The sequence below is a fragment of the Haemaphysalis longicornis genome, unplaced genomic scaffold (genome assembly GCF_048455015.1).
Source record: "Haemaphysalis longicornis isolate Haplotype H1 unplaced genomic scaffold, Haemaphysalis longicornis Haplotype H1 scaffold_9, whole genome shotgun sequence".
Lineage (NCBI taxonomy): Eukaryota > Metazoa > Arthropoda > Arachnida > Ixodida > Ixodidae > Haemaphysalis > Haemaphysalis longicornis.
Genome location: NW_027526460.1, coordinates 49,178,147 through 49,199,106, shown reverse-complemented (window position 1 = coordinate 49,199,106; position 20,960 = coordinate 49,178,147). Strand labels below are relative to the sequence as shown.

Here is a 20,960-nt window from a genome sequence, read left to right as displayed (position 1 = left end):
ACACACACACACACACACAAATATCGCGTTTACTTTCCTTTTCTTTTTCTACTTCAACGAACAGCTGATCATACGGCGGCCGCATTTTTGGAAATATACAGGGTAGGCTGTTCAACAAGCGATGGTGTCGTTGGAAGAGAGTGGTTGTGATAAGGCCCTCTGATTTCAGTTTCTGCTTTATTCTGCTGGCTCCCTGTGCCATGTGACGATATTTCGAAGAAGCATTAGTCGCGGACGCGGATTATATTCTAAGCCCGTCTCCGCGCTGCTCGCAGAGGAGCAGATGAATGTTTGCGGGCGCTCACCTCACGACAAGAAGACTTTGTCGTGTGCTGATCCCCGAGTATAATTACGTATGCATTGTCCATCGCACTTTTGTTGAATATTCCCGAAATTAACACAGACTGGCTTGTAAATGGTGGTGATCAATATCAAAGTTATAATATTGGCAAACGTAACTGGCGTGCTGTCAGGTATGAGAGCCCCGCTGATTATGTAAGCGCACAAAACCAATTTAAATCGTAGTGTATAGCCGTAGAAAGAACATCTGAGGAACCGGTGGTTACGGAGACACTGCTAGTAAATTCAGGTCAGTGTAACTACAATCGGCTCCATCACACGCCGGTTCCGCGTCGCTGGCCTGTGACACACACCTGGCGCTTATACAGATCGAATATACAACACTAAGATCGCGTCAGAAATATTTACACTCTTGAAAACACACCTCATTTGCGAACAGAAAGACTGCTCCACATAAACATGGATTTCAAACGCCCGCACACGGTAAATCTCAGTCGTGGACGTGACGCAAAAGCAGCGGCGGCACTGGGGAGCGGGACGCCGACTCCCGCGCCTGCTTTCGAAACGGGCCGCTAGGGGGATTTCAGTGGCGCCCCTACAGGCCGCGCTCGAGGCGTATAGCCTGGCCATGATGTAGTAGATAAGACGAAGCAGTATTTCACCATGCACATGAAAGTTGAGGACTAGAACGGATGACTGAGATAGGAAGCCAAAAGGCCTGCTGTGGGTGAAGGAAGTAGAGGAAAGTGGTTTAAGTAAAGCCTGTCTGTCTGTTCAATTGCACACTTCATGCTGGTTATGCTTGGTGAGAGTTTGCGAACACGCACTACAGATGATGAGGGTGTCACCCAGGTGTCACAGGTGTCGTTTTGAGAGGCAGAGGGGTGACGATTTAGAATCGTACTGCTTTATACATGCCTTATTTTTGTGATGGAGGTCTGCGAATTTATCTATTTGAAAGTTGTCCCTGACACATTGGACGCATCCTGCAGCTGTTGTTTATTGCCCTGGGGTTGCAAGGTGCTGTTTGCGGCCAGTTGACTGCCATAGTATACTGCCACAGTACTGCGGCCTGCTTGACTGCAGTTGACTGCTACAGTATAAGCACTAAAACCGAGTAGGGCACCTGGGAGTTGTCCATTTGGAGTGTACGTTAAGTCGGGGTTAACTTTATCAATAGAGATTTGTCCTGTTCAGGTAGGGACTGCAGTGGAGCAAGGAAGCCAGGGGATGAGGCCTCGGCAAGCCGTTATCAGCTGAGGGTCACAACTTCGTAGGAAAAGTTACGGAAAAAAAGACTGCCCTGTTGGCATTTCCTACATTTATGGCTGCATTAGCGCAGTTAATAGTTCATGTCGCACCAACTCTAGCCTCTTCTTATGCCCTAGTAAAAGGAGCTCCAGCAATGCTCTTGAACTGCTACTCAATGAACACTGCCCCCAACAATCTACAAAATTAATGCCACTGGGTACTGACCTTCAACCCTGGCCTCATCAGGCGTGATGGTGGCGCACTTGATGCCCACATTGTACTTCTTGATGGCATGTGCTGCATCGTATGTCACCTTGTCGTCTGTTTTGTCACGGCTTGGGAGGCCCAGGTCGTAATATTTACAGTCCAGCTTCAAGAAAGGGAAGATCAACTGCAAAGCAAGGCAGACAGAAAAAAAAGTAACAGAAACAATGTCAGACATCAGCGGGCACAAAGTTCTATAGTGAAACCATAACTTCTCGCCAACATATTGGCCAAATAGAAAAGTAAAAACTGGTCATTAGTGACAGACACTAACCTGACAAAAAAAAATTTGCATGGCTCAAGTTTAAACTTACGAAAACTACTAAACAGAAGCAGGGTTTGCTAAAACGATAAAAAAAGTATCTGGTATGTTACGTAATGTGTTACAGCTGAAGCCGTGCTTTGAGCATGTCACCCAGAGTCGAAGGCAAAAAAAGCTGAGCTAAAGATGAAAAATGTACATAACAAGTACAAAATGCAATAAAGCTCATTGTACAATACTTAGTGAAATTAATCGAAACAACAGCAACCAACAACCGGCGGAGTAGTATAGGCCGCTTGCTGCTACATACACCACAAGCAAAAGCAAGAGTACCTCTTCCTTGATCTTCTCCCATATGATCCGTGTCATCTCATCACCGTCCAGTTCCACCACTGGGTTCTGCACCTCGATCCTCTTGTCTGATCCATCTGTGGGAGGATTAAAGTGCTATACAACAAGGCACATGGGCAGCTATGCTCATTAGCAAAGAGAAATAAACTAATGCTGATGAGAAACTTGTGCTGTAGCAAGGCATGCTGATGACTATGCACCTTATGCAGCTAAGAAAAAATAAAAATCAATTAGCACCGATCAGCAACTACAGTGGAACCCTGCTCGTGCGTTCCCCGGACTTGCGACGACCCGCTTCTTACGACGGCAGCACGCTCGGCAGCGCGCTGTCCGCTTCATACGACGAACCCTGATGCGGACAAACCAGTGTTTTTCCCATATATTACACTGCTGCGCCGCCTCGTCCCGACCTTTTTTATTACAAACCCCGTTTGACACAGCTTGATGTGCAGAAGTCCACATGCAGGCCAAACCTGCTGAACAGACACAAGAAAGTAGGCTGGTACTTGTGAGCGGGAGTTAACCTTCGAAGGCCCCACACAGCAGCAGTACGGCAAATCGCCAACCGCGAGAAGTCGAAGTTTAGGTGGCAGGCGGACCGTGAATCTGAAGCTCCTGTTAGCCGCTGGTGTATGCAAAAACACATACGACGCAACCCCACGGCGATGACGGAACAGCCACTTTCCCAGCTCGCTCGATGGAAGTTTCATCCGTTCACGGCGCTTTCTCTCCCTATATCTCCGCTTTCTGCTTATCAGTGTCCTTCAAAGCCATGTTGTCGCTTTGCTCCTTTCTTTGCTAGGGTGCCTGAATTCACAAGCGTGCGCCTCAAGTGTGGAGACACGTATACGTTGGCACCGCCATTTCGGGTCACTCACTGGCCGCAGCAGCAAGTCACTGTAGCAAGACCGCTCTATAATTTTTGCCGCAATACTGTTTACCCGCGAAGTTTGAATCATCTTATTTATTTCGCGTAGCTGCATCTTTTGTGAAACGAAAACAGCTATGTGTTCAGCACTTTGACCCAATATCGACAGCACAGTACCGTTCAAAGGGTGTCCCTACCATGTGCGGTAATGCCTTTTTTTTTCATCTCCGCCTTGTACTATCGTTCGATTTTGCGTGGCCTTGGCAGTTTCATGCTCTCCTTTTCCCCTCTCGACTTTCTTGGCCACGTCCTCCTTATCTCTCGCGCGCAAGGCGCTGGGCTGGTGGGCTAGCTCAGACGCTGTGGAGGGGAGGGGAACAGCATAGGCGGAGTTTTGTAGCGCAAGCTACACTACGCTACCTCCAGCAGTTTTCGCGGGGTGTCCAGTTTTGCCCTTGAGCGCTGGAGGTCTAACCACGCCCTCTTCCGCAAGCGCCTGGCACGGAGCGGCGGCCCCATAACGGGGAGAGATGGGCGAGGAGGGAAAGGAGATATGTGGGGGACCCGTGCGCGGGACGTGGCGGAGGAAGGCGAGGAGGCACCAGCCGTAGCGATAAGCACGCGCCACGAAGGAAGGCCATGAGGCCACGTGCGGCGCAGAACCGTGTGCGATAGAGGAAGACGAACATCCAGCTTTCGTCCCTCGTACAGCGGCAAGGCTTAAACAACGCCGTGAAGCAGAAAAGAGGAAAAACGCTACTGTTGCGTACAGGTTCGCTACCTTAAAGCCTCACGCATATTTGTGAGCTCCCTTCAGTTTTTAAACTTGAAATTTCAGCTAAAGGTACGCAAATCACGCGAAAACGCTCTAAATATACTAATTTAAATACGCCCTCAGCCCACCTGTCTCGTGAGACCGTCCACTAGGCCATCATTTGCCCGCATCCCGGTCGTACGACACCCCGGTCATGCGACGCTTTCTCGCGGTCCCTTGAAAGTCATATTATCGGGGTTTCACTGTATTATACCTAGCATATGCTTTGACCATGTGAGACTTTTTTTAAGGGTACTGTAGCTTCTACATGAAACCAGACTTCATGATTTCCTACAGATCTGCTCTTCCACTAGACCACTCTTCTCGCTTTCCCTAACATCTTTTATACCCCCCCCCTCCTTATCTTACTTTCCCACCACCTTTTCTTTTCTTTTGCCGTTCGGTAAAATCACGACGCATAAAAGAAAGTTTCATTCATAAACTCAACTGATAAATCAACAACGTGAAATATCATATTATGCAACAATACAACTTCAAAAAAAGTTTCTTTCCCCACGTACTGCAACTTTTAACACAAATAATAAAAGAAAATAAGTGCCAAAATGGTAGCAGATAACTAAAAAAATGACAAGATTTCGTTATAAGCAACATTACATGAGTATTTTTCCCCTCTTCTTTCTTTCTTTTATCGGATAATGCTGGAAAGAATGCTCAGCGCGGCATGGAGATGGGCTTCGCCGCATTACAAGAAAGCCACAAGGCGAAGCGCAGTTTGACCAGCCGATGTCCTGCTAAAAACGGCTGCCCCGCACCGAGTCGGAGGGGGAGGGAGTGAGGGGAGGGGGGGGGGGGTGCGAGCGCGTCTTTGTTTGCCCTACTCATCAGCACGCAGCAAACCGGACGTACGGTCTTTTTTTCTCGTTCACTCTCAGCTTAGGCCGCTCTATCCCAGGGTGTTTATAATTTTATTTTTATGTTGCCGACAGTTTATTCTGCCGGATGCTACGTTTACCTACACTTCCGGCCGCTGCAGAAGATTACGCACGAAATGACGAAAGACCGACGCTCGGTGATAATTTTGTTCCCGCTGAATTACCTCCTGGGCGAAATTCGCCCCTCGCGTACTCCGGTCACAGCATGCCTTTGCACAACTATTATTTAACTTGTATTACGTTATCGCCTACCGTGTTAACTCGGATATAAGTCCAACCTTTCTTTCCCGCCCCAAAGTTAGGGGCCCCGCAAGGGTTCGCGTATTTTAAGATAGGCTTCACTAGTGTCACTAGATAAGGTTTTATCTAGTGACACTAGGCTTCACAAATTAGAAGCCTCAGCTAGCCGGAGAGGGGAAATTTCGCAACCGAGAATAAGGAATTCACTGCATGTCAGCAAATAAGGCCCAATCCGTTCTTATCAAATATTTCCTACCCGCAGTACAGCTTCCTTTCGTGCTCGACAACAGATTGCGGGGGAGTTCCTTTCGATCATCTCTAGACGTGACAAAGGGGCCCGCTGCGGAGAGGTGCGGGATGAATGGAACGCGGAAAGTTTTGCCGCCAGAGACAAAAACAGCTGGAAGCAAGCGCATTGTTTGAATCGCCCAGGCTTGGCGTAATGCTCCGCACACACTGCGCAAGAGAAGCCTCTTGCGCGAAGACTATGCATTCCTCGAAAGCGACCGAGCGAGCGACGGTAATTGCGTTAGAGCCGCCACGAGGCCAGAAAAACAAGAGAACTCTTGCAGCGACTGGCGCCGTGCGGCGAAGACTCCACCCTTGAAAGCGCGAACCGTCTTCGCGGGACTGAGTTCGAAAATAAAGCGAACCACAAAGCATCATCGCTACACAAGCTTGCTGCACTTTAATTAGAACCATTCTCAACTGCGAGCACGAAAGCCAGAATAATATATTACGAGTGGAAGAGTTTATAAATTTAAACTCTTCTCTGGAATGAACATTATTCTCTCTCTCTCTCTCTCCCTCTTCAACCTCCAGTGTGTGTGCGTGAGAGCGTATTAGAGGCGAAGCACCTAGGGGCTCGGGCTGTCGACGTCTCCTCTCGTCTCAAGTAGTGATCACAGCACTAAAACACCGAGTAACTCGTTTTCCAACGCCTCGTGTTAGAACGCATGCTGCGGCGTATGACACGAAGACAACTTACGGCCAGTCGGTTTTTCATTTAATTGCTTAAATCCGCTCCAACGCAAGAGAGGGCGCCACCGCCTCAGCAAGCGCGCGATTGCTCCTCCCACTGGCGCTTCTCCGGAGCCCAATCAGCGCGCGTCGTGTGACAAGAGAGACTTGCAATCATTGAATACACGTATGCACTGCATGATTCGCCCCTTCCCAGCTTTCACGTTAGTGGGGATGGCCCGGGATTTTTTTTATTAGTCCTCAACACAAGTTTTCCAGAAGCTACAAGTTGCAACACTAAATAACCACAACTTTAAATTTTCGAGTTTTTAGCCCCCGTAATCAACAAAATTGCGATTCACAACGGCTAAAACCTCGCTATCAGATGGTTTCGCTACACTTGTACTGGAAGCGATGTTTAAGAAAAGCAGCTAAAAGGTTCGCGGTATATACGGCAAACACAAAATTGTATCACCTGGCTGCTCCTTGCTGAGAGGAATTGGATAACGGGATTTCAGTAGAACGGAAAGTTGAGCTAGTTGGATCTGATTCATGTTTGTCCTCTTCTTGCTTTTCGTCTGTCCGCGCTTCAAACACGAACGGGATTTCCTAAGGCGAGATCCAATTACGGAAAGGAAAAGCCAGAAACGGGAAAACGGAAGCATCAGGGGGTCCGAGGTGCAGCAAATGAATGACTCAGAGAACCGGGGGCCGCGTCCAGTAATAACACGCACGGGTCGATGATGCTATTTCAGCGGTGGGTATACCTTGCTGCGCAGCGGGCGGTCAACCCAAGGCCAACGGTCGAGGAGTATACGCCTGTAACACACGCAACCTGCGTCTCCACATTCATTACCGCGCACTCATGATCCACCCATAATACACTGTATACAAGTAAACACGCTTCGCGTTCCGTTCCTGCAGCAGCACAAATTGAGCGACTGATTGATCTGCGCAAAACGGAGCTTGGAAACTTTTGGCGCCTTTATTCCGCAATGTTTATCGTACCAGTCTGGCTGCGCGCATTAGCCGCTGCTGTCGTCTGCAGGTCCCATTCCCACGCGTCGAGAGCTTCCATCGCCGCAGTCCGGACCGACTCGGATTGCTCGCCAACGCGCACATTGTGTTGGGGGGGGTCCGGTAGCCGATCACATCGCTTCGCTGGTCGCGCAATACGCAAGTCACACGGGATAAAATTACGTCGCGGACCAGCATGAGATCAAGCACAAATAAATAATAAGCCCGTTGTGATAGAGTGGCCTACGCTGTGTGTGTGTGTGTGTGTGTGTGTGTGTGTGTGTGTGTGTGTGTGTGTGTGTGTGTGTGTGTGTGTGTGTGGAGAGAGAGAGAGAGAGAGAGAGAGAGAGAGAGAGAGAGAGAGAGAGAGAGAGAGAGAGAGAGAGAGAGAGAGAGAGAGAGAGAGAGAGAGAGAGAGACTACATCCGGATTGCTTCGACGTTCCGATAACCGTGAGACACGCAAGCAAGTTCACGCGCACACTAACACTGTATGATTGATTATACAGGGATTACTTAGTTCATACGGGTGTACTCGCGCGTAATGTTAGTGCTGGTTAAACAACGCAACGAAGTAAGGTGTTACCCCACCGTACACGTCGCGTGTGTGATTAGTGTTAGAGGCGTTAACTACACGTGGCCGACGAATGTTGTCAAGCACACTATGGGATCAGCGAAAGCGGAAGACCAACATCTGCTCATTAAATGCTTATGCTATGTTCCGTATTTGTAGTCTCTTACTTGCTGGCGGTACCATTCGCAAATTATTTTAGCAACGTTAGCAGTGCTTTCTGGTCACTGAGGTACACCTCCGTCACGCACACCACGCCCGTGGTCATGGTAACGGTACTAAAACGAAGGCAATATCCGCGAGGCATCATGCCGCAAGAATAAAAACTTTCGCTTCTTTAACATTCTGCCGTTTATAAGAACATTTACGGCTTCACAAGTCACCTAAGGCGAGCGGAACGCAGGCACACAAAACGGCTGCCGTTAAGCTGAGCCGTGTTTTTCTGTTGCATCAGTTCGTAAAGTCACCCGAGCGCTTCGTTGCTTGCTAGTTACGAAATGCAAGCCCGAGCAAAAGAAGAACGTAAAAGAAAAAGCTATTGCACAACACGGTGTTTACAAACCAGCTCTCCGAGATTTGTATTGCGACAGCAGGGCTGGTTCAAGAAAAAGAAGTCGAACTGCTTGCTGGGCACGTCGCAAATTTTGTACGAGAAAATGACAGGTTCTTCCAGCGTAAAAAGAAATGGTAAAGAAATTCTGATAATTGTCTACTGTATTATACATCAGAACGCCTTCAAAGTGAGCAACACTACTATACTAACATGCGCTGCTGGGAAGACATTTCACCAAGGGCAATGTAAGAAGACGTATGAAAGAACGAAGATCCAAGGTTGGCTTCACCGCCAGGCTAATACGCATTGCTGACGAACGGCCGCTTGACTCACTGGGTCGTTTTTTATTATTATTATTTAAAGTTTTTATCGATTCTGACGGCACTAATCTAAGTTTGAGCTATTTTACATGGTTCATGTGTTAATTTGACCAAATGTGCATTTATTTTGCAGATATAAGGCGTCCCGCTGTTTCGATGGGGTACTGGCCAAATAGTCCTTACGGATTAAAAAAATTGATCACTGACTCCTTGCGTCGGTTCTCAAGAGAGAAACGAAACGCACTTCTCGCATACTTCTTGCTATCATATATAATCACCGAGAGGTCCAGGAAACCGTCCCAGGATACGAACGGCTAGAGTGGCCGATTACGCTTCCAGAAGCCGGATTTCGAGATTGCTATTGCGAAGCTCGCCGTCTGCTGGTCCAGTTATTGCTTTCGGGAAAGGATGAGGGGGTGTTTTTTACGATCCATTGCTGTTTTATGCGCTATCGGTTTGGTGTCTTCTTAGGTACCCTTTTTTGAATTTGTTTCTGGCGATAGATATGCAGAAAAAAAAAATCAGGTGAAAAGTTATCGCTGCTCGTGAGAGTAAAAGCTGATTTACAGGTTTCAACAGCGCGAACATGTACACCCTTCGTGAAAATTTTATAGGCCAATCCTAAGCCTTCCGACTACAAATAATTCAAAGAATAAGCGTTACCTTTAAATGTGACAGAAAAGTTTTAGGACATCAAGAAACGAAGGTGTCTTCTCAAGCTTTCCGGCATAAAACGTTTGAGCCTCGCTCGGGACGTTAGCTTGTACACTGAATTCTTTTTCTGCGGCCAGCGCACTCTCGGCTTGGCCTAGAAAAATTTGACAAAGACTACCCGTCGGCCGAAGTCGATGCGGCAAACTCCGAAAACCTTAAAACCACCAAACACGACTGTGCCTTGGACGTTGCTGTGCGCAGACCTCGAGACATGTAAATCAACACTGTTTGGGGTTGCAAAATTAGTTGGATGCAGAGTTTGTGTGTGCGTGTTGACAAGCGGCTTCTCTCACTTGGGCTAATTTGATCCACGCGTTTCCCCCACAAACTCCCGCGTCTTTTCCCATGCGCACAGCTGAAATTTACAGCAAGGAGCGCACGTGTGCGTGACATGATTACGGGCCCTCCGTGAGAGCGGGACCCGCGTGCGCGAATATAGGCCGTCGCTGACTTTAAGGAACAGACATCTCTGCTGCGATATATTTAGATTCCTGGGAAAGTTGATGGTGCAACCTCAAATATTCACAGACAAGGCCACAGGAGAGGAGGTACACCACACAGCGCTGCGGTCAAAGCGCCTTTAGTGTGCAGTGGTTGCGTTTTACAGCAAAGCCGTAATGGAACGTTCATCAAAGTTTGTGTCGCCACGGCAAAGCCAACTTTCAGGCGTGAGCACCGCGGCTTACAATCTAATGTCACAACTACAAAAAATATCCCAGTGCAACTGACCACTAAGACGACTTTTAGTGTGCCGAGTCTCATTTTCTTGTCATGAGTGGTTTGTTCACAGCGGAGTTATGAACATTTTGTTTCTTACACTCGTTTGGGCTTGCGCTCACCTGGACACGGTACCGGAAAATCGTATCGTAAAACGAGTGGCACTTTGAATTGAAATTTTCGTTGCCTTCACTGTCCATTCATTTCAACGGATATTAACGGATATCAATGTCAACCAATTTTGTTGCGTTGTTTCTGCTGCACATGCGACCGACGCGGTGGCCTACGCGGACGATGGCACAGGTCAATCGCTTTGCGCGCAAACGGGCACGTAATTAAGGTACATAACAGCTTAGTCGTAGCTTCGCAGACGACATCGGTCGGTACCAGACAATAGAAAGTTACTATTTGTTGGGACAGTGGACTACATGGCAGGCCGATTTGCTTTTGCACAGCGGCAGTGGACTGACATCTTCCAACAGGTGGTGCCATGCAACAAGCGATCTTGGTCAACGAACACCCTAGCCGCCCATGACCATGAACCGGTAGTCAACTTTTCAGCAGCCGTCAATGAGAAAAGGATGGTAGCCGTTATCCACTCGAACGCTTAAAACTGCCCTCGTAACAAGGGTATATAAATAGGCCTCTTCCCCGTTTTTGCGCTATTACTTTCGACTCCTACACGCGTCCTCTCCGACCACTCTCGCGTTTGTCGTCTGCTACACCGGCGTGACTTCCTGGACTGGTCGGACGAGGCGGATCCGACCGGCACTCTTGGCGAGGAAGTGCGCTAAAAGGAAGACGCGAGAATAAACTAAAGAAGAAAAAAAATAACGAAGTAAAGCTTGTCGGCGGGTAGACCCTAAAATTGGACCGGCCGGGAGAAAGTCGGCCGCCACGACCACGAACCAGAACCACTTGCTCTCAGCACGTGCAAAGAAGCCGATGCGCGGTGGTTGTAGCGTGCGAGATCATTTGCCGCCACCAACGCGCGAGTTTGTACGTTCGCGGCGCACTCAAAAAAGAAAAAGAAAGTGAAAGAACTAGAGCAGACGTGTAACCCGGCTCAAGGCATGCTTCGAGTAGGCGTTGCTGACAGGGCAGAGAGCGCGGCTCATTTTTTTTTTACCCCCACGAACGCGATAAAAGGAGTGGTTCGGGAGCGCTGCTGGCTGTTCCGCTTTGAGGGGTGCGGGTATTTTTGCCGGCGTGCTAACGAACGGGGGACTCCTGTCGATGCGCTGCTCGGAAAGCGGTCTTCATTTTTTAAAGCCAGAAGGGAATGACGGCGACACGGTTTGCAGCTGTTTGCAGCAACTTATGTACACACCGCAGGCGACAGGATTTAATTTTCTCACGAAACTCTCACATCTGAGTCCCAAAAACATCTCTGCACGTATGAACCTGTTCGCCCGCTGTTCAGCACCTCTCATCCTTCCTGAAAACGCACGCGCAAACTTGCTCAGTGAAGTCCACGCGGCCATCGAAGGACTATGCTACGGCCAACTTTCGGCTTTCGACAAAGTTGAAACGGCGACGCCAGTGGAGTGATTGTCCCAGAACGTGACCTCCTAACAGTATTTCCGCCTTTTGCCTCCGCCGACCGGTACAACGTTTCACGCAAAACAATGTAGAACTGTGTACTTCCGCCATGACGTGCGCGGTTGACGCGCGTCTGCACTTCTGCTGTAAAAGAATCACCTGCACGCCGCGAACAACAAACGGGGGCCACGTGAACGCTCTCTCGCTCGGCGGCAGAAACCTTGCAAATCGAGACGGGCACGTGACTAGAGGGATCCCGCCGAACGTAATCGCGCTCCCGTTTTAGCGCTCAACAAGCAAGGCTCGTCACGCTTGCGCGAAAACTGGGTCGCTATCGGAACCGGTACGTAGACACTGGAGGGTGCGCGCTGCCACGTGCCAACCCCTCGCGCAGCTTTGTCCGGTTTCCACCTCGGGTGACAACTACCCGGCCGAAAACAGGTCTCGAGCAAGCACGGGCCAAAATAATAATCCTGTGCCTGCCCTCCCATCTTCCGCCACGGAACGATTTTCAGTGTGCGAAATGTGTACGGAGCGTTATCCCGCTCTCGAGAGCGCTGAAGACAACTTCCACGAGCGCGCACGCACGCATTTACCTCGCGGGGCTGCACTAATGGTAACAAGTGTGCTGCTATAACTACTTTTTTTTTTTTTTGCACTTTGAGCAGAACCGTGAGTTGGGCAATTTGTTTGCAGTTTGTGGTTTTCAACAGTGCACGAGATAGGGCGAAAGAGAGCTGCTTTCGTCCTTTTATGCGACAGGGCAGTTGCCAAGCGCTCTGCAGACCCAGTATGCCACAAATAAACCCGCCCCTATCCCTTCCCCCGCGTACACGCAAGGAGGTTGCTAGCTTTCCCACCCAGCCAACGACCTCCTCGCGGTTACAGTATTTAATTTTAAAAATTCAGGACGTCTCATGCACGACCCTGAAACAATACACGCCAATGCGAAACCCGGCACCATGTGTTTTTCTCGTTTCTAAGCTGACTCTATATGAAGCTGCAGCCACTCAAAGTTCCAATGTAATTTTAAAACTAAAGCGCGGGGCACAAGTCGAAGCTGCAACGTGGTTCTGTGGGGTGCGCCATAGCCCACGGATGCGGGTTTATCTAGGCGGGCTACGGAAACTCCATTAGATTTGAAAACGAAATGCGTTACATTTTATATCCCTCTCTTCCATAACGATCCGTCGCACGATTGAAACAAAACGCTAACAGCTGGGGGGGGGGGGAGGGGATGATGCACATCGACCTTTGATTAAAGAAACTCCAGCGAATCCGACCATGCGATCGCAAATGAAACTCAATGGACGTGTGAGAAGACGCAGTGACAGTCCTTTCTCTTTCCAGCTTTTCTTATTTTTAGTCTATGAACTGGCGACACCGGCCGAGCCACGAACGATTTCGATAAACGCACAACTACTGCGCCGTAAAAAGAGAAATACAAGGCACGCCACTTTTTGCGCGACAACACGCGCACGTGCGCTGTCGCTCGGAGGGGCTCCCTTGCCCTGGAAAAGCGCAGCCTCCATCATCCCCGCCGCCCATCTCGTACGGCGGAATAATCCAGTGCGAGCTCTAGCCATGCGTGGAATTTCAAATCAGCTCGAAGCGGCCGACGAAAGTCAACAGCCCCGGTGGTTGCGCATACGTACCGCCTGCACGATCCGGTTTTCTGGACGTACAGGCGCTTCTCGGAGGGGTGAGTGGAGTGACCGAATCGAACCTTGGCAATGGCCGAGATGCCCTCACGTTCCGAGTGCATCCTAGTTTTCTTATGCAGAGAAGAGCCCCTCGCAGGCGCGCGCGCTTCCACCGCGGCGCTGATTGCGTGCCCGAAGGTCTAAGGAGACGGAAGATCCAACAGTGGATCTCCCGTATCGTGGATATTTCGTTTAGCTGGATTTTCAGTCTCGGTTGGATCTTTCGTCTCGTTGGACATTTCGTCCCGGTAATCACGCCACCAGTTGCATATCTCATCTAGGTGAACCTCCCGTCTCGGACATTTTGTCTCGCCAATCACGCAATCAACTGGATCTTCCGTCTTGGTGGATTTCTCATCTCGTTGGACATTTCGTCCCGCTAATCACGCCGCCAGTTCGGATCTCCCGTCTCGGACATTTCGTCCCGTTAATCTCGCGATCGACTGGATCTCCCATCTCGGTGAATTTGTCATCTCGTTGGACATTTCGCCCCGCTAATCACACCACCGATTGTATCTCCCGTCTCGGTGGATCTACCGACACGGACATTTAGTCCTGCCAGTCATGCGATCGACTGGACCTTCCGTCTCAGTGGACATTTCGTACGCTTAGCACGCGACCGATTTCATCTCCCGTATCGGTGGATCTTCCATCTCGTTGAACATCCCGCTTAACACACCACCGGTTGTATGTCCAGTTTCCGTGGATCTTCAGGTCATAAGCGCGCGGGTACTCAACTCGACCCTACACAAGCGGTAGATCGGACGGCCAGCTGTGGGCAGACGTCTCAGCAGAGACATGATGCAAAAGACAGAATTCCTCCCACTCATCGGTGGGAGGAATTTATCGCCAGGCTCCGTCCATGCACCAAATACTTGGGGTATATTTTAACCCACGGATCTGCCCGGTAAAGGAGAAAGTGAGTGCACATACTGCAGTATCTCGCTCGATTCAAGCGCTATGGCGGGGTTTCAAGTGGGCTCGAAATATTAGCGCTTTTATCTGCCACGAGGCGGGCAGGGCTTGACAAGAAGGCGCTGAGCTATTTTAAAAAGCAGCGCAGTGAAGGAAACGAGCAGCAGTTAGGTCACCGCGCGATAACAGCTCTTTTCCATTTTTTTTTTCGCCGAGACGAGTGTTACGAGAATAAAGACTGCAGTCCGCCGATTACGCAACACAAAGGTCGCCACATCGTGATGTCGGTCACGTACACCGCAGTGTGGTCGCGCCGGAAGGTTTACTTAGCTTTCTTCTGAAGGCAAAGAGGAGCCCATCTTCGAACCTTTGTGTACACCGGAAAAAGAATTTGCAGCGTGCATAAAAAAAAGCAAAATTTATGCGATGTCAGTACAGGTTTCTTTTTTCTTCTAAACTAAATTGCACAACGCTCATTCGCAGAGATTAATCTATAACCGCACCTAGTTTAATATCACTAACATAATCAGCAAGTGTTCAATACAACGCCTGATATATGGCACCGTTCCAGCAGTCGTTTCGGGAGAACAGATGTGGATTGAAATGTCATGCGAATTTCATAAACGAAATTACAGTCCGCTGGTGTAACTCTACCGAATTTGGAAAATACGGACCAAATATGAACAAACTTCGATTAGCCCGGCATTCTTCTTAACTTTACCGAGAAATAACCATGCAGGTCTCAAACTCGGACGCCGAACTTGGCCTCACCGATCCAGCGGGTGCTGACCTCCACGTCTCAAAAGGATAAAACCTTGAGTATGTCAGCTTCTTTTGTTTGTGCCACTTAGCCACGTGCGCGCTTTTCACGGCCGCGAAGAGCAATACAGATAACAGGAATAGCCAAATGCTGCCGCCACAAAAAGTCATACACCTGGGAATACTTATGCAATCTTTCACGAAAAAAAAAAAACCCATATCAGCCCTTCCACTCTGAAGGACGAACAGCGGAGCTGTGGTGTGTTTAATCTCAATCGACGCATACAAGCACGAAAGAAAACACGTTTGTTTGTAACTTGCGATTGAGCGTACTTCCTAGTTGGTCAGCTTAATGAAACTTGGAAGAACTGCAGTTTTATTGCAGCAGACAAACATGGGGCTGTCCGTCTCAGTCCCGCAAAAGCCCGTGCACTGACAGCAGACGGTAATTCTGTAAAGTTGGCAACTTCACTGCGAGCGAACTAATTATGACAAGCAAAGATAGTCGGCGTAATGAATGATAGGGTCGTCTTAGCGGCTAATTTTAGTGCGATGCGTGCATAAGATTTACAGCTAGAGAGCACCCGCAGGAGACTGGACACGAATTTGTTTTTCGAGTAAACGAACGGACACCGCCAACCACGGGAAGGTAGCAAAAAAAAAAAAAAAAAAAAACTGGACACATTTTGGTTCAACAACAGGGGCTCGGGAAAGTTGCACTGGACAAAGGGCACCCTTTGAGGCCGCATAACCCGCACACTTTTAGAGGGCACACAGTGGCAGTGTTTGCAAAGTGCATGATTGACGTTTGGCTTGGCGGGATACCAATGCGTGTCGAACGGGCGTCAGTAATGGCAGGGCCCAGACACAATGCCGCAGCTCCGGGCTGTGACATTTCTTGACACGACGCAAACAAGTTCACGGCCTCAGCCGAAGGTCGCCATAATGGAGCTTCAAGGGAGTCGTGACTTGACCACACAACGGTAGACACGCCACGCCTCCCTGTTCGACGCTGCAAACCTGAATGTGAATTAAACGGCCGAAAATGCAATTCCAATACAATGAAACCCAATCTGCCACTGTACTGGTAGTTTGAATAAAAAATGGGGTGTGTGTGCGGGAGGGGGGGGATTCACGATAATTTTAAAACGTATTTCACTTAAGTCTTGCTTGTAATTAATACGATTACTTCAAGGTATTTTAGTGACAAGGCGGAAAAACAATGAACACCGCGAAAGATGACAGCCAAGTATTTTCATCAATTTAATTTTTAATCTAAATCTAGCTCCACAACCCCGTACTCCATGCGGGGAGCAAAACGGTTCTGTAAATGTGCAGAAAGTCAACGGCCCACTGCTTTTCCAGACGTAACACGAATAGACTTTCTAACCACTGAATGAAAGCGTGCAGCGAAAGGTGCAATACTGTCAAAGCTGATGTAAAATGCTTTGAAGTGTGCTAGTGCGAATTGTGTTAGCATTCCTTCAAAATTTTGGAGTTTTAACGCGCCGAAACTGCGCCCGGGCTATGCGGCGCGCCGAAGTGGAGGGCTACAGAACAATTAAGGCTACCTTGGGATCTTTTTTCAGGGCGAATTAATTTCCGGGGCAAGCGTCAACCACTTTTGGCATGGGCGTCGGCAGGATTTTGGTTTGAGAGGTGGGAGGGAGAGGGGTGGGGGAGGGGGGGGGGCAAACCGATTGCATAGAGAGGAAAGAAAGAGGGCGACGGGGCAGGGCAAGTTACGATGGGGGAAGGGGGCTTTGGGTGGAGGGGGAGTGAGCCCCTTTTGCACCCCCCTACGCCCATGACCTGTAGAGCCGTTTCTCTGCCCGTCTGAGTGTTGATCTCTATCAATGCAGACAAGATGGTTGTGGCTCTATTCGTTACAGGCCGATCCCTCCTTCAAAGAATCGTCGAAAAAAGGCCATTAGGCTCCGTAGGGTAAAACTGAATGCAATACATCCTACGGCAACATTAAGTAACAGTCGTCGTGATTGGCAAAAGTTCACTTAAAATAAGCCCTGCGACAACACTCTTGAAGTGCGGTCCGTAATCGCTCCTGGGCTTTCCCGAGTGACGCCTCACTACGACCACCAGCTGTGGAGATAAGCAGTGCGATGACACCAATTACAAAGCTCGCGACGACACTCTAAGCACCCGGGCCGCTGCCCTGTGTGCGACTGTAAAGGCCCGTTATCTCGAAGCGCGCCTCAGGAAGCGTGCATGATAACGTCCGATAAAGCAGGGAGAAAAGCCAGATGTGTACTTTTTTATCGGCGAAACTAGTGCAAGTCATTCGCGGGAGACTCACCGATAAAATATCGGGTCAAAACAAACATGCTGGTAAAGATCTGGGATGCACCGTCAACAAGATACGCGCGGCCAGTACTCCCAGCGGGCCGTCATGCTGTGCGAGGTGCTGACCATACTGAATGTAACTAAAGCCTCTTCACATGAACGGGCTTCAATATAGCCTGAACTGAATGAAAGTGAACATCTCTTTCCCGCTTACGCAGCTACGCCACAACTTTAGGTATATCGAAGTGAAGCATACGTAGCTGGGAACACATCTAATTACCCCCATCCCTCAATCCTGGCGGCGGCCACTTCTCCATTCAGCCGTACATCCTCCCCCATGTCTGCACTAGAGCCACTAGTGACACTAGTCTACACGGGTGGGCAACCACCGGACGGAGAAGGCAATGTCCGGAACACCCTCTCCCCACCCTCAAGTTTTCCAGCCCATGTACCCTCACCCCAAAATGTACCACTTGCAGGAAAAAAAAAAGAGAAGAAACTCCTGGCCACGTCACAATACGTGCACCCAAGAATGCGCCGAGAAACTGGAAAGCCTGGCAATTAACAAAAGACATGCTCCCTTTTACAATTTAAAAAGAAAACACACTGGGGGCTGTTACAGTGAGTAGTATATGCCGCGAGTGTCTAAGGTCAGTGACCGTGCAATACAAAAGACTCCGAGAGAAAGGATACACATCGTGTATGTGTACCATTGTCCAAATAGTAGCCTCGTTATTTATACAAGTGCGGCACGAACAATGAAACGAAAACAAACGCGAGGCATTACAACATCGCGATCGTGAGATTACGCGCGGACAGACAAGAAAAAAATTCGCGGGTGCGTGTCCCCACATGTTTCCAGAGTGCGCGCTTTTCTTTTGTAACAAAGCTGCATCCGTACGCACGAATCTAACAGAGACTTCGATGTAGACAAATGCCGATGTCAAACGAATGCCACGCAAGATGCTCGCGCACGTGGTACGCAACACCCCCCGCCCCTGAAAGGCGACCACGCCGCCCGCACGGATTCACAGCATCCTGCGCGGATGTGGACAGCCGGGAGCGATGCGCCGATTTCGAGCGGAAATAAAAGCTTGGCAGGTCGCGCGCGCGCGACGCAGGCGCGTCAAAAAGCAGCTGATTGCTCTCGCTTACTTACAAGACCTGTTCTGGAGGACATAGGAAGCGGCAGGAGATGACAGGCTGACTTCCCTTTGGAGCAGGCGCGAAAATTTGAACACCGCTCGTGCCATTGTCTCTGCGTGCCAGCAACGACGGACTCCACCACACTGCGTCCACGTTTTCCTGAGCTGACACAAATGCAGAGAAAGAGAGCGCCCAGAAAAAAAAAAAGCCGCTCCGCCGCGGCAACAACCAATGGGGGGCGACTTTCGCCGGGCGATAGCTGCGCCACCATGGTGTGTAAACATTATAGTGCACCTACCATAATTATGGTTCTTAGGGGTGCATTAGTAGAGGGCGCAGATGTCTGTTAACACCACAGCGTTGATTCAACCTTTCAAAACTGTACGTGCGCCGCTAGCGTCACCTGCTTGTAGAAAATAAGAGTAAACGGTAAAGTTGCTTCTCTGTCTGCAATCGGACGCGGGTGGAAGCGCCGGGTTTGGCGAATGGGCCGTTTCGCTTGAGTCTGATTTCTGCTCGTGGGGTAGCCGGTGCCGACGGCGCGTCAACAACGGTGCAGTGCGGCTGGCGCTGATACCTACAAACTGCTAGCTCTCCTAAAAAAACAGCTCAAGTTGCAGCGTGCGACTAACGCAATGGTAAGCCGACCAGCATGCGGGCGTTTTCGAATTTGCCGGACTGCTTTGCGTGTAAGGATCGCTAATTGCCCGTCAGTGCTGGGTGGATTATTTACTGTGTACTGACAGCAACGCTGCTCGCTAGCCGCGGAAGCGCGTTCTAATTGCGGAGCCTACATCGATTCCGTTGCTCTACCTAACTTTCGCAGGACTGAGTCGTGTATGCGGGTCTCGAGACACGCGGCCGCATTTCGAAAGGCAGCTCGCGCTGTCTATATTTAGCTGAAACAGGTCATCGCAACCACTGCCCCGAGCTCACCGGAGGCTGGTGTTGTCTAATCAGTTTCACTGCCTTGTAAATAAATTTTGATGTGCACGCTTTGTCGATCTTTGTGCCCTCAATGACCCGGTCAGTGGCACACATGCTTTGTGTTTAATTTTTTTTTAAAAATAGTGTACTCTGTAAGGAGTTCGAACGTGCTTTTGCGAAAGTTTGGACGTATTTTGGTGCAAAGTGCAAAGTCACTTGGTTCGTCACAACACTTTTTGGATGATAGCGTGCGACATTTTTTGTAGCAACTGCCGAGTCACACTTGCAGTCGGTGACCGGGCCACCGGGCGCAATGAACTTGAGACCTTGAAGTTAATCAGCTGTCAGAGAAGGGGCTACTGGATTATTGCCAACCGGTAACACGGATTGCTAGGAGCCCCACGTTGCAGAGTTCTGACGCAGGAGAGGAGTCCGCTAATCGTGTTTGCACGTGTTCCCGTTCCTACCTTTGTTTTCCCGGGCGCCCATCCCAAACTCAAAACAGCAGAGATGTTACAACAAGGGATTCGTTTGCGCTGCTACAGTCGCTGAGGGGAGCCTCGTTCGGAGCGCCTTTTTCTGGCGTCGACCCAACTGGCTGGAGAGTGATCGTAATCGTGTCACGTCCCGACGTAGCTCGGCAGCTGCTAGGCAGAGCGTGGCGAGATGTTCAAACATCACCGGCTCAACTCGGACCTGCAAAAGCATCTGAATGTTTTGCTCTGGACTGTTTGGTCGTTTGATCTTTTCATTGTGAGAAGTGCATAACCAAGGAGCAGTCGGGGGGTAAAAAACGTAAATAAAAACAAAAACGCGTTGGTCGAAACTTTGTCTTGCCTCTTACTGATAGCTTTCACAGTAAAAAAAAAAGTGGAAGAGGTGTTGAATCTACACTGCCGTACTATTGATCAATTAATTACCAGCCGGGCATTGAAGCTTCTGCTTTGCACTTGATTGCTGGCACATGTTGGCCGGTTGCTTAATGTGGGTGGGTACAATTTAACGCGATATTTTGCTTTGTGATATTAACCAAAGTCCTAAGCCAATTTTTAGAAGCAAAAAAGGCTTTTATGTGCATAGGTGTTACGTTTTTTTTTTTTAAATTGTTTTGGGCAAGAACGTGTCAGTATCTAACTGGGATATGGTGGACCTAGTGGTGAACCTTTTAAAAAGGACACAAAAAGAGCCTGTCATTCGCACATGAATTGCCGGTAGGCAACACATTACTGTTTTATACCTTAATTTGTGGTTTTGGGTGTGGACGCATCTGTTGGATGTATCCGGCCTGGGCACAAATGGGGCTTCCGTATGATTGTGCTCATTCAAAGCTTGTTCAGAAGATGCAGCTGGATTTTGCCTGGAGTTGGCTGGATCGCGGAAAGTGCACATGTGGGCTGCTTTTTTGAGAAGCCAAAGCTCTAGGTAGAAGCAAGGACCAAACAACCTGTGAACGTTTAATGGTACATCAGATAAAAAAAAAAAAAAAAACAAGAAACACATTGTGTCAGCGACCTGTCTGCCTCCCTTTATGAGAGCAAGATAAGTTTTTTTGATGCCACACGTCCTTAGCCTG

The 20,960-nt window shown here is 49.3% G+C and overlaps 2 protein-coding genes across 2 annotated transcripts in view; one reads left to right on the top strand and one right to left on the bottom strand.

Annotated features, from left to right (window-relative positions):
• Positions 1-18,645, bottom strand: part of LOC144152302 (isocitrate dehydrogenase [NADP], mitochondrial-like) — a 29,131-nt gene extending 10,486 nt beyond the window's left edge. The window contains exons 1-3 of the mRNA XM_077683550.1: positions 18,474-18,645; positions 2,411-2,505; positions 1,777-1,942 (exon numbers count right to left, since the gene is read on the bottom strand). Of these exons, the coding sequence (XP_077539676.1) occupies positions 1,777-1,942; positions 2,411-2,505; positions 18,474-18,567 (355 nt within the window). The 5' untranslated portion in view covers positions 18,568-18,645. The remainder of the gene's footprint in view (positions 1-1,776; positions 1,943-2,410; positions 2,506-18,473) is intronic.
• Positions 18,646-18,934: 289 nt separating this feature from the next.
• The window catches only part of LOC144152300 (NAD(P) transhydrogenase, mitochondrial-like), a 37,734-nt gene continuing 35,708 nt past the window's right edge, over positions 18,935-20,960 (top strand). The window contains exon 1 of the mRNA XM_077683549.1: positions 18,935-19,098. The gene's annotated coding sequence lies outside the window, so the exon portion shown is untranslated. The remainder of the gene's footprint in view (positions 19,099-20,960) is intronic.